The 13,022-nt window shown below is 39.6% G+C and overlaps 1 protein-coding gene across 2 annotated transcripts in view; it reads left to right on the top strand.

Moving 5' to 3' along the window:
* SEC31B (SEC31 homolog B, COPII component) overlaps positions 1-13,022 on the top strand; it is an 83,966-nt gene that overhangs the window by 15,359 nt on the left and 55,585 nt on the right. For both annotated transcript variants that reach the window (XM_075216605.1, XM_075216606.1), the window contains 7 exons: positions 3,688-3,772; positions 4,645-4,768; positions 6,261-6,456; positions 6,755-6,850; positions 8,535-8,675; positions 12,228-12,370; positions 12,807-12,906. In XM_075216605.1, coding sequence (XP_075072706.1) covers positions 3,694-3,772; positions 4,645-4,768; positions 6,261-6,456; positions 6,755-6,850; positions 8,535-8,675; positions 12,228-12,370; positions 12,807-12,906 — 879 coding nt within the window. In that variant the 5' untranslated portion in view covers positions 3,688-3,693. The remainder of the gene's footprint in view (positions 1-3,687; positions 3,773-4,644; positions 4,769-6,260; positions 6,457-6,754; positions 6,851-8,534; positions 8,676-12,227; positions 12,371-12,806; positions 12,907-13,022) is intronic.

Below are 13,022 nucleotides of genomic sequence, written 5' to 3'. Positions count from 1 at the left end.
TATTTGGATATTTCTTTTGTGTGCTCTGTTGACTCCTCACGAGTGTGACGCTTAGTAAAGGTAAGTTTTTTTTTTTTTTTTTTTTTTTTTTTTTCCAGCTGTAGTATTTTTAGGAGAAGGTCAAGCAAGGGTCGTGTCATGTGCCACTTGAGCCGACAGCTTGCTCACAACGAGCTTTTTGCATCTGTGAAGATTTGTGTCAGTTGGAAATAAAGACATTACTTATAACTTACTTACCTAGGATCAAGCATGGTTACCAAATTGTAGTGGTCCAGTTTCAAGATGCTGCAAACTCTTGGGTCCTGTCGTAGCGAAAAAAGATCTTTATCTGCACGGCCAACATACTTAACAGAATCGCTTACTTTCATATCCTCCTTCAGCTTCTCCAGCTGCTTTTCCAGTAGTTGGTTTAGGGGTACGACTTGACTCGGTGGTAGTGTCTGAACTCTTTCACTTGTTACAATTTCAAATGGTTTGAGTAGCTTGCATAAACCGAAAGGATTCTCCAGTATTCTGGGGTAAGGTAACATGTCCCCCTCTCCCTATCTGGTGGCTTGATGTGTATGGCTTGTTGCTCTTCCTCCAGTTGCTGAAACATGTATATTGTGGAATTCCACCTGGCTACTACCTCTTGCTTCAGTTCATGTTTATGTGATATACTTACTGCCCATCACAAAATATCTTTTACTTTCTAACACTTTCTATTTTAAAATCAAGAAATGTTTTTTTCTGTCCGCTCCTAATTAGTTTAGTAATATACTAGTACTACTACCAATAGTCACTGATTGTCTTCTCTTCACTCTCTTTAATTTCACTCTTTCACAATTTAAGCGGACTGTGATCTGTAAATAAACTATAAAGATTTCTGCAGTACAATCACAGCTAGTCCAGTACACATGGATTGCCTTTCTCACCCTCTACAATCTACCTTCCCACTTGCTATCTGTTCTAAAATGTAAATATGAGCGCTCCCCCCCCCCCCCCCCCTTCTGTGTACACATTTGATAAATAGGTTATTATCTCTTTCTTGCCTCCTTGTCTGTGTTATCCATCAACCTAGATGGCTGGGTATATTTGCCACTGAGAGGGGCTGGCTGTGTTCAGTTTCTGTGTTTCGATGGAACGGAAAGCAGAAGCACAGGGACCCTCCCAGCTACTCTGGCAAAGGTTCTAATGAACTCTGTGGGAGAGTGGCATCATGGGAGTTCCAGAAAACCAAGCACTGCCTACAAATTGGTCAGGAAGGATTCAGCCAGAGCAACTAGCAAAGAGGTAATGCAGCTGCTAAACATTGCCCAACATGTGTGAGCATGTTGGTGAGGGAGCCTGGTGGTGGCAGCAGTTACGTAGAACTAGGGACACTTCGTGGTTGCACATTTGTCACCATCAATCGATGAGTGGCTGGCTCAGACAGGCGACACCAGTAGGAGTAGTCAGTGGTTTCTAGTTGCTGACAACCCGAAAAAATCTGTATAAAGCATGGTGAAATCCGTTGACAACCCACAAGCACAGTGGTGGTGGGAGCTTGGCCAAAATTGGATCATGGAATAGGACAATGGTCCTAAGCACACCAGCAAATCTACATCTCAATGGCTGAAAAAAGAAAAGCATTATTATTATTACCATTTATTTATATAGCGCCACTAATTCCGCAGCGCTGTACAGAGAACTCGCTCACATCAGTCCCTGCCCCATTGGGACTTACAGTCTAAATTCTCTAACACACACACACACACACACACACACACACACACACACACACACACACACACACACACACACACACACTAGGGTCAATTTGTTAGCAGCCAATTAACATACTAGTATGTTTTTGGAGTGTGGGAGGAAACCGGAGCACCCAGAAGAAAACAACGCAAACACGAGGAGAACATACAAACTCCTCACAGGTAAGGCCATTGTCGAACTCATGACCCCAGTGCTGTAAGGCAGAAGTGCTAACCACTAAGCCACCGTGCTGACCTCAATGCTCAATGTTGTGGATCTTAAAAAAGCTGTGCATAAACAAATGCCCTTAAACATCAATGAGCTGAAGCAAATGTTGTAAGGAGAAGTGGACTGATAAAATCATACAGAAGCTGATTACTAATTGTTACTGCTAAAGGTCGTTCTGCAAGTCACTAAATCATGGACTGCACTTACTTTTTCACACATGGCTTCTTTATGTGGAATAAATAATGAGAGAGCCAAATCTGCTATGGATTTTTTGCTCATATGAGATGGATTTAACAAATGTTAGGACTTTGTGAGGGCTAAATGCTTGTTAATTCCCGATATGTAAAAACAAATTTGAAAGAGGGTTCAAATTACTGTATAACTGAAACTTACTTTTATATACACACAGCGTCTCTTATAGGAAGCACACGTGATGCATACTGCAAATTGCCTTGATTTTGCATCCTTAAAAATGTATGCTCAGCACAGCACACATCAAAGTGAAGTCTTAGGGCTAGATTTACTAAGCTGCGGGTTTGAAAAAGTGGAGATGTTGCCTATAGCAACCAATCAGATTCTAGCTGTCATTATGTAGAAGGTACTAAATAAATGAAAGCTAGAATCTGATTGGTTGCTATAGGCAACATCCCCACTTTCTCAAACCCGCAGCTTAGTAAATCTAGCTATTAGTCTACTCTTCAGAGACTCTTTCAGAAGCTACAAACGTGGTGCAATAGTGTAAAGGTTACATTAAGTGCACAAGTTCAACCTCCTACTATTTTAGTACCATCCCTTTCAATAAAATATCTGTTTTTCAGTTAGAATACCGAGTATTAATGGCAGTGTGTCCTTTACACAACATGGAATGCCCCTAAATTAGCGCCTTCTTCATTCCTTTGTCTAATTTTCAGTAATCTCATTCCACACATGCAGACCTATGCAGAAATGTAGACACACACTGGGACCAAAGCTGCGTCATGTGACCTATTCTGCACAGAGCAAGTAGGTCACGCTGCATAAACGGAGGAGGAGGTAGCGCATTATGCTCTCTGTCCTTTCTCTGTGCGCCCCCTACAGGGGGTGGAGGACCATGCATGTTGTCACTACTAGTTTTAAATAACATTATTCTGTTTAAAGAGTCTACATGTTAGTATACCATATACTCATTAGGGTTGGTTATACACTGGTGTTGCGTTTACCTGAAAAAAAAAAGGGGGGAAAACACACACAAATGCTACACGTCTGATAGGCGGTTCAAATGCACTGGACAGGTTCATACTCAAAATGGCTTTGAAATGCATTCTTAGAAGTCTGCTTTGCAAAAGGATAGTGCCAGAATCCTTCAAAATGGTTGTCTTGACAAAGCTCTTTTCAAATTTCTAGCCATAGCACATCTAGTGGGTACACATGTCGTTGTTACAAGATTATTAATTACCATGCTAGACAAAATCAGCTTCACAAAACTTTGCAATGTCCTCCACTGCTAATTAGGGGTAGGGGAATGTTTGTTGAACAATAACAATGGAAGAGTGCGCCACTGTTTGAACTGTTCAACTCCTCTCTGCAGTTTTTAGTTGTAAGTGCTCATCTGCTAACAATGCATTTCAATAAATATATGTATAATTAGTCTCCCTTAATATTCAAGACCAAGCTTTGTAGTATGTATAAATATATATTATTTGTTTGTATTGCTATTGTATCTTTTGTAATCAACACTTTATGTATGTTATACAGCGGAAGATGAAGCTGAAAGAAATTGAACGATCTGCTGTCCAAGCCTGGAGCCCAGCCAAACAACACCCAATTTATTTAGCAACAGGTAATCTTGTTTTATTTTGTTTTTTTTAATTACAGCAGAAAAAAAAAGTTGTCTTCAATTTTATAAGCCTCCACACTGTACTACCTGCTTTGTAACCTTTGACCTACAATCAGGTCTTACAGGGAAATAGTATACTTTGTAATATTACACTGACAGTGAAAAATCTGATTTAATTTATTCGGCTGGAGGTGTCTCCGGAAAGTCCACGGAGATGCATTTTGCTGATGTTTAAATCTCAGATCCCATTGAGGTGCGCAGAAAATGAGCTGAGATTCCTACCGCAATGCCTGGCAATATGCGCATCTGAACATTGAGGTTATCTACAGCGGCACCTCGCGCTCTATTGAATCTCCCCCAAAATGTTTTTTTATTCTTTGGGGGGTATTCAATTGTTAGCGAGTTCGCTAAAATACCCGCGCTCTAAAAACATTACGATTAATACGGTAATATCTCGCTGGATTTCAGCTCCCTGAGCTGCGAGCTGAAATCCAGCGAGTAAATTACCGTATTAACGGTATTTACGCGCAGATTACCGTATTAACGGTAATATTTTTCGAGCGCGAGTATTTTAGTGAACACGCTAACAATTGAATACCCCCCTTTGAGTAGTAATTGTTGTTTCTCCATGTGCAAGCTCTGTTCTCTTATGGAATCACTAAGTGAAGGCATAACGTTATTTTTAATCTGATTCCATTACCCATAAAGTAGTCAGTATGTGTAAATTACTTGGTCACTTTTAAAACCACTATTTTAATTGCAGAATCTAATGGTCTTACAGCTAAATGTCTAAATGTTTTTCCACTTCAATGTTGTTAAACCTTAATATGAAATTGACTTGGTCCTAAACTCTGCATGCTCTTATCTTCTCTTAGGTACGTCTGCACAACAGCTTGATGCCTCCTTTAACACCAGTGCGGCCCTTGAGATATTTGAGGTGGACTTTGGGGACCCCCATCCGGACATGAAAAGAAAAGGTGTCTACCCAGCATCCAGCAGGTATGCGGGAATACATGGTAATTGGTATCTCATTGGGATTACCTACCACTTTATAAATAAAAGTTCAGTATTTTTGTTATGTGCTGTATTAAACACACCCTTAACATTATAAATATCTTGTCTTTATCTCTGTCTTATGACAGATGTGTGTATGATTAACTTCAATATCTAAATGACGCTAAATGTAATACAGTATTACGTTAATATTTTCCTCCTGTTTAGTGCTTGAATAACTATTTGCAAAATTCTGTTCTATTAAAAGACTTCTACTTCCATGTTCCACAGTCCTTTACTTACTAGTACTTTATTTTAATCGTCACCCGTCATTTTATAACCACTGTCTAGCTCTGGCTGCTGCGTGCTCCTACACATCCGTGCTCCTGGTGGTAAGCTGATTTGTTTCAGCATTTGATGGAGCTTTCGGGCTCTGGCTATACTGCCACCAATAGCTGATCATCATCATCAGCTATTTATATAGCACCACTAATTCCGCAGCGCTGTACAGAGAACTCATTCACATCGGTCCCTGCCCCATTGGAGCTTACAGTCTAAATCCCCTAATATAGACACGCACAGAGAGACTAAGGTCAGTTTTGATAGCAGCCAATTAACCTACCAGTATGTTTTTGGATGGCATAGCACATTGCCATATAACATGTACTGTGACTTGTTATCACAATGTAAGTAGCCCAATATAATCAGCCAGGTATGTGAGGACAGATAGAACTTTATCAAATGCTGTGAGAATACCCGCTTACAGCCAGGTACTAAGATAAGTTCAACCTCTGCACTGATTGTGGCTTACCGTGAATTGTGTTTTAAAGTGAGTATAGCTTGGGAATAGGTAGTTGAAAAAAATATTTCAAGGTGGATGAAGCCATTTTTATTACTAGAAAACCACTATATCCAGTTTTGCCATTTTTGGTTACAAATATTGATACTCTGTCCGAAATCCTGATTATTTTGGTAATTGTCTGGATAGGGCAGTATGGTGGCTAAGTGGTTAGCACTTCTGCCTCACAGCACTGGAGTCATGAGTTCAATTCCCGACCATGGCCTTATATGTGTGGAGTTGGCATGTTCTCCCCGTGTTTGAGTAGGTTTCCTCCGGGTGCTCTGGATTCCTCCCACAGTCCAAAAATCTACTGGTAGGTTAATTGGCTGCTAACAAATTGACCCTAGTGTGTGTGTGTGTGTGTGTGTGTGTGTGTGTTAGGGAATTTAGACTGTAAGCTCCAATGGGGCAGGGACTGATGTGAGAGTTCTCTGTACAGCGCTGCAGAATTAGTGGCGCTATATAAAAAAAATGGTGATGATGATGATATTATGGAAATCTAGAGGAATCCTCAGCAGTTGTCATGTCAGCAGATTCCCTAAATTTCTATATGATTACCTAACATGAGTGGTGTTCTAAAATGATTTTAATTTGGATTTAAAATTGATGTATTTGTCCTCTTTAATTTCATCAATTCTATATGACATATTCCTGCAGATTTCACAAGATAATATGGGGCAGCTTTGAAGGAGGTCTAGCTGGCACTTCTGGAGTAATTGTAGGTGGAGGAGACAATGGAGAGATAACACTGTACAGTGCCTCCCAAATTCTGGAATCCGGAAAAGAACCAGTTATCACAAAGAATGACAAACATACCGGGCCTGTCCGAGCACTTGACCTAAACCCATTTCAGGTACTGCTGGCCTATCCTTGCATATCAGTAGTCTTATTGTTGCTGTTTGGGTTCATTAATATTAATAGTTCACTGTATTGATTCAACTGCATGTATTATGAAGCATTTAAACTGAATTACAGCTGCCCGGCTATATATAGTAGCTGGATCAATTACATGGTTCCGTTATTGCCGTTTCTTTGTTACTGTGAAGATTTAACAATGAAGATGTATTTACTTCTACATAGAATTGACAGTATTAAGGAACCAGCGATGTGTCAGTCATTCTGCTAACCATCCATATAATTACCAATTACAGAACAATCTCTTGGCTTCTGGTGCCAATGATTCTGAGGTTTTCATATGGGACCTGAATAATTTCAATGTGCCAATGACCCCAGGAGCAAAATCCCAGGTAAGCAGTAAGAAATGCACAAAGTACATATGGAACCATGAAGGGGAGATTAAAGCTGGTTACCCAGCAGATTGTCAAATGTGATTCCATAACCAGCACTTGGGCCATGGTAATTTGCCTGAGAACAGGCGTGTGTAAATGACGCTGCTCCTGTCTGCTAATAAAAGGGGTGTGGAGTAATTGGAATCAGTAAGTTTCATCCTCGTACATTTCTGCCAAACGAAAAGGAAGCTTTGTTATGCCATTGATGGATACATAAAATAATTAATTTAAGTGTCTTGTTGAGATTACCTTGTGTATGCCCTGTACATATGTAAATGTATTGTTTAAACTCCAAGGACATTAAGTAAGAAGCATTTTCATGTACTTGTCAGTCACGCTACTAGGGACCTCACAGGCCACACAACTAGCAAAGGCTTATTCCAGAGGAAAATAACAATGGCGATGTGACTTATACATGTAGTGTACTATTTAGCTGACACTGCAAAGCGTTAAGATCACTGGACCTATACATGTTTCAGTGCAGTCAATTTCTGTATTCTCCTACTCGCAATGCACATTTCAATTCTTTTCCTTCTTAAAGAAACAAAAAAGTAAATGACTTGCAATGCAAAAACGATGCAGTTCATCTTTGTTAGTACCCATATAGGTGCTCATCTAGAGGTGGTCGCATATGCTTTCAGAATGTATATAACAAAAAGAGGCACCACAAAGATTATTTAATTGCCTATGTTCCTTTGGACACAAACAAATCCAATATAAAATTCTTCTACTAACATACAAGGCCGTCGACAAAATTGCACCAACATACATCTTCTCACTTATCTCAATATATCTCCCTACTCGACACCTCCGTTCTGCACAAGATCTGCGTCTCTCTTCCACTCTCATCACATCCTCCCATTCTTGGTTACAGGACATTTTTCGGGCTGCACCCACTTTGTGGAATTCCCTCCCTCGCACAGTAAGACTTTCCTCTAGTCTTCAAACCTTCAAGCATTCTCTGAAAACCCACCTCTTCAGGCAAGCTTATGATATTCCTCAACCACCATCTTCATCTCCCTAGGTTATCCTATTACCACCCTCTACACAACTAACACAAGACAACAACCCTCTGACCAACATTGCAACACACACAGCCCACTCAATACTTTTACCTTTGCATTCTAGCTGGTCCATTGTGCAGTATGATGTAGCACATGCCCTTGTGTTTCAAACTCACATTGTCATATAGATTGTAAGCTTGCGAGTAGGGTTCTCTTGCTTCTCTGTCTGTATGTATTGCCCAGTATTGTTTTATTAATGTTAGTTCCCAAATGTAAAGCGCTACGGAATTTGCTGGCGCTATATAAATGAATGTTGATGATGATCAACTCAAAAACAGCTGCATTTGTACAGGCATATGTCATACGTGCACATGTGTATGCTTACACTCTTCAATAGCATAGTGTAGAGAAAGCTTGGCAGTGTTGGTTGTAAAATATTCATTTAAATTAAATAACATCTCTTGTTTTCTCCTTTAAAAATCAAATTAAGATTTTGTTTCCTGCAGTAGTCCAAATGAAAATGTCAGGATGCCATCAGCCAATCGGAACAGGCTAGCTACTGCTGCCGATAGTTGTCAACATTTAAATGTAAATGAGCTCCATAGTGTGTAATATAGATATATTTTTAAAATCCGCAGCCTCTAGAAGACATCACCGCCATTTCTTGGAACCAGCAAGTTCAGCACATCTTATCCTCTGCTCATCCTAGTGGTAAAGCTGTGGTCTGGGATCTCCGCAAGAACGAGCCTGTAATTAAAGTCAGTGATCACAGCAATAGAGTGAGTACATAACAAGCGTTTGTATAACTTCTGATTTACCGCTTTAATAGAGCCTAAGCTGGGTGATGTGTTTAGATTTTTCTCTCCATAATGATCCAAGGCTAGTGTGTGGCATATATCTGTTGGTATTCAGTATAGTAAAACTATTTAACTTATAATAACTATAATGTAGGTAATTGTAGAACAGATTCAATTAGGCAGTCGTGTGTGAATCTCCATTATTTTTATGTTGTTTGTTTCTTGTCACATTTTCCACAGATGACAAAAACAATGAGTGGAATTCACAAAGTTATTACATGTGTATTAGCTTAAAATAAAGTGGGTGTGGCCAAATTACCAAACTTAACAAATATTATTGGGAATAGTTCGTTAACCACTTCATCACCGGTTTGTTTTTTTCCTTTTTTTATTGCATAGTATATATGTGGTATTTTTATAGTTTTAAAAAGATCACACACTTCTATTTTGATTTGCTCATGATTTCATTTTGCTGTGTATGTTTTATTTATTACATTACCCAACCCGATATTGTTTTTGGGACAAGTAGCATTTTCTTTTGATAAAATATATTATCAACTTTTCCCTTTTTCCACCTCCATATAAATGAAAAATACGAAATAACTAAATTATTCTTTGATTTCACCAAATGATTGTGACTAGTGCTACTGCATAAATATATCCCAAAATGTATTCTATTTATCTCGATTACAGGGACTGAAATAGGAGGGTAATTATGGTGTTATGTCCTCTCACTATTTTTGATGATGTTCTTAGATCGTCTTGTTAACTCCTTGCACCCCATTCACACCTTTCCTTCTGCTATTTTCACTGTGCAAGTTCCAGTCTCTTTACCACTTAGTAATACACAATCCTCTCCGCTAACTGTAACAGATTCTCTATAACAATACTGTATTTATTTACTATAGATAACTCAGTCGCAATGCAGCAATCTTTGCCTGTATGCGGCAATCCTTGTATTTATTCCTTGGTTGTGTCAGACAGGGCAGGCTTCTCTCTTTGTGACGCTTCTCTGACTCTTATGAGTCTTGTCTCTCCCTTTTGTGTGTTGCTGCTTTCTGATAGTTATGTGTGTTTCTTTGTTGCTATGTTACTGGCTCCTCTCTTTGTGTGTTGTATGTGCTTAGTTGTTTTCTGTGATTGTGGTAAGGGTGAGTGTAGAGAGCATGTTGTCAGGGGCGAGAGACAGGAGTGCTGTGCTCTGGAATACCATGCGATCATGTCTGCGCAATAACCTCATTGCACACACGTGGACGCATGACACTCATACATGGTGGTTTCTGTGTCCCTTCTGCTGTCCCACAGACCACCACTGGCACACTGCACAAGCATATACATTTCCCTTTTATCCTTATATTTTATAGTCAGCAATAATTGGCTACAGAGGCCAGATTGCTCCCCCTTTTTAATTGACCAAAAAGATGTGGACAGACTCTATGGATGAACACTTTCACGTGAGGTAGAATGCCTTAACTTAATTAGCTCTATTAAGAATTTCCTTTATGTAGAAATCGGCACTGAAATGTTTCCTGATTGTCTGTAGAAGGAGAACCCAAATTGTGTAGTTTTGAGGAGCACTTGAGTATGTAGCCAGTTCTGTTCTTAGTGATGTGTTGTTTTATCGCTTTACAGACATAAGTGTCATTTTATTACTTCAATAAAGTACATTGATCTAGTTCCTTCTGTTTACAGCTTCTCCCACCTCTGATCCATATACCTATATTAGTGACTGGCATGACGACATTCATAGTATTAAACCTCAGGTAGAAGTGCAGCTGTCATCTCTCTGCCTGGTGTGTTCATTCATACAGGTGCGCTCATCCTGACGCCACCTCACCCCCTCCCGGCTCTGGGACCTTCAGCTCTTAGAGGAGTTTAAAAAGTGGAACACTTGTATTTAAATGTCCATGTAACCGTCTGGTAAATGAGGTCCCAGACTTTTTTGTCCATTTGTGCCCATAAAATGGGCACTCATGTTGCTTTAGTTGACTGTTCTTCATATATACACCTAATAAGCATAGGTGTAGCCAGTGCGTTCTCACATCTTTACACTGTAGCTGACAAACCTACCTAGGTTATAACTTTTTACTTTCTAGTCTGTCTATTAAATTAATGAGGTTTTTGTCAATGAAAAATGGATTGTGTTTATACAGGCAGTCATGTCTTTGGGTACTTCTTGGTAAGCAGAGGGTGTTACTATTGAAGTGCAAAAAAGCATATTAACTTTTCATATCATGATTTTTTTCCTTCTCCCACCCCACTGCTAGTGCTTGCCTAATGCAGCTCTCTTCCCTGCAAACCACTGCTAATATTTAGGAATGCACTGCTGTCACTAGCATCCTGATCCGAATTCCTGTGTGCCCTACTGCTAGTGCTGGTCATGGGAGTTTCCTCATAGAATCAGAAGTGGTGGTTAATGTATCACTATCCTCTACTGGCTCAGACTTTGACATACCAGAGAATCCACGCTGCCATTGTCATTAGACAAGAGAAACATGCTGGCACCGGGGTTAGCTCTATTGCCTCAAAGTGCTGGGGCAATGGGTTCAATTCTGACCAGGACCCTGTCTGGTTGGAGCCTGTTCTGTTTTTGTGCGAGCTTCTTCTGAGTGCTCTGGTTCCTTCCCACAATCCAAAAACATATTGTTCAGTTAATTGGCTACTTACAAACAATGAACCATAGCGCGTATGTGTGCGCGCTTGTGTGGTAGAGAATTTAGCCTGTAAGCTCCAGCAGGGCAGGGACTGATGTGATTGATCAAATATTATCTGAGCAGTGGGCTGTTTAAGGCATTCATGCTTGCCTACAGCTTGCTTCAGCTCGCAGAGCCTGCTCACTAGCTTTGCTGTGGCACTGCAGTTAGGTAAGTAGTGTTGTCATTAAATGGTATGTAGGCCTCTCCCACCCTCTCAACCCTTGGCTAATGACACCATCCAATCCCTCCTCGCACCCTGTCCTTTCTCCTATGATCCTCTCTCCCCTGTGATAATGTCCAATTCCCTCTCCGTTGTTTAAAATAAAAACAGGATAAACATCAATTTATATGGAGTTTTCTATTTTTTATGGTATTATTATCTCATTATACATGTAAAAAATCCACATTGGAATAATGAACACAAACTTTCCAAAGAAATAAGCACTGACAATTAGAATTCCTACGTCCTTCCTAGCATCCAACCTAAACACACATTCAGAGCTGCCTGTTATTAAAAATTGGTTAATAGGGAAATAAATGATTTAATTTAATTTTTGTTTTTACTTTTTCACACAGTAACCAATAGGCAGCAATACAATTACTGATTGATAATGATAAAATGACAAATTTTTAGCATTTCAGTGAACATAACAAATAATTCATAACATAGTGTAAATAACTGTGAATATCATATTATTTTAGAATTCTTTCGGAAGAGACAGCGTGATTTCCCCGCAATTGCTTTTTTTGCCCTGATTTTCAGAATAATTTGGTGCTGTTCTCTTAATGTGCTTAGGTCTCAAAATATGTCTTTCTTAAATTCATGTTTTCTTTCCAGATGCACTGCTCAGGGATGTTATGGCACCCGGAGATCGCCACTCAGCTTGTCCTCTCATCTGAAGATGACCGCCTACCTGTCATTCAAGTTTGGGATTTGCGCTTTGCCAGTTCCCCTCTGAAAATGCTGGAGAATCACACCAGGTAGAGCTGGAATGTGAACCAGAGACGAGTCCTCTGCTCCTGACAGTCAAGCACCTGTGTGTGCTTTCATTTCTGTGACATAGGTCCACTAAACACTACCTAATAACACAGGATGTGAAGCAGGAGACAATATTGTACTTCTTCCTGAAGAATTTGTATTTAGAAATAATTTATATATAATTTGTGGTTCTCTCTCTTCTCCAGTGGAGTGGTTTAGGTGGTAAGGAAGGACTTGCATTAAATATCCATAATTATTTTGATGCCTTTGTTACTGTTTGTGCAGTCACCATCCTGATTACAAGTAGATAACTGCACCCGTAATGTTTGAGAACATGTAATGAGTTATCTGTTCTTTGTTTGCTTCACATAAAATGTGGAATGTAATTACAATTGTTTAATGGAGCATTTGTAATAGCCTCATGTTTTCTGTGTACAGGGGTATTCTATCAATTTCCTGGAGCAGAGATGACCCAGATTTACTTCTTAGTAGTTCTAAAGATCACCGTATACTATGCTGGAATCCAAGCACAAGTGAGGTTAGTTGTATTTGTTTTGCATATACAGAAATACTCGTTCTAATGTGTACGTAAATGGCGTCCTAGTGTAAGAACATCAATATGTATGGGTCATATAAAGCAGATTTTCCTTTGTA

This window comes from Mixophyes fleayi, chromosome 6, assembly GCF_038048845.1.
Source record: "Mixophyes fleayi isolate aMixFle1 chromosome 6, aMixFle1.hap1, whole genome shotgun sequence".
Lineage (NCBI taxonomy): Eukaryota > Metazoa > Chordata > Amphibia > Anura > Limnodynastidae > Mixophyes > Mixophyes fleayi.
Note: the sequence above shows the minus strand (reverse complement) of the source record. Positions and strands in the feature narration are given on the sequence as shown.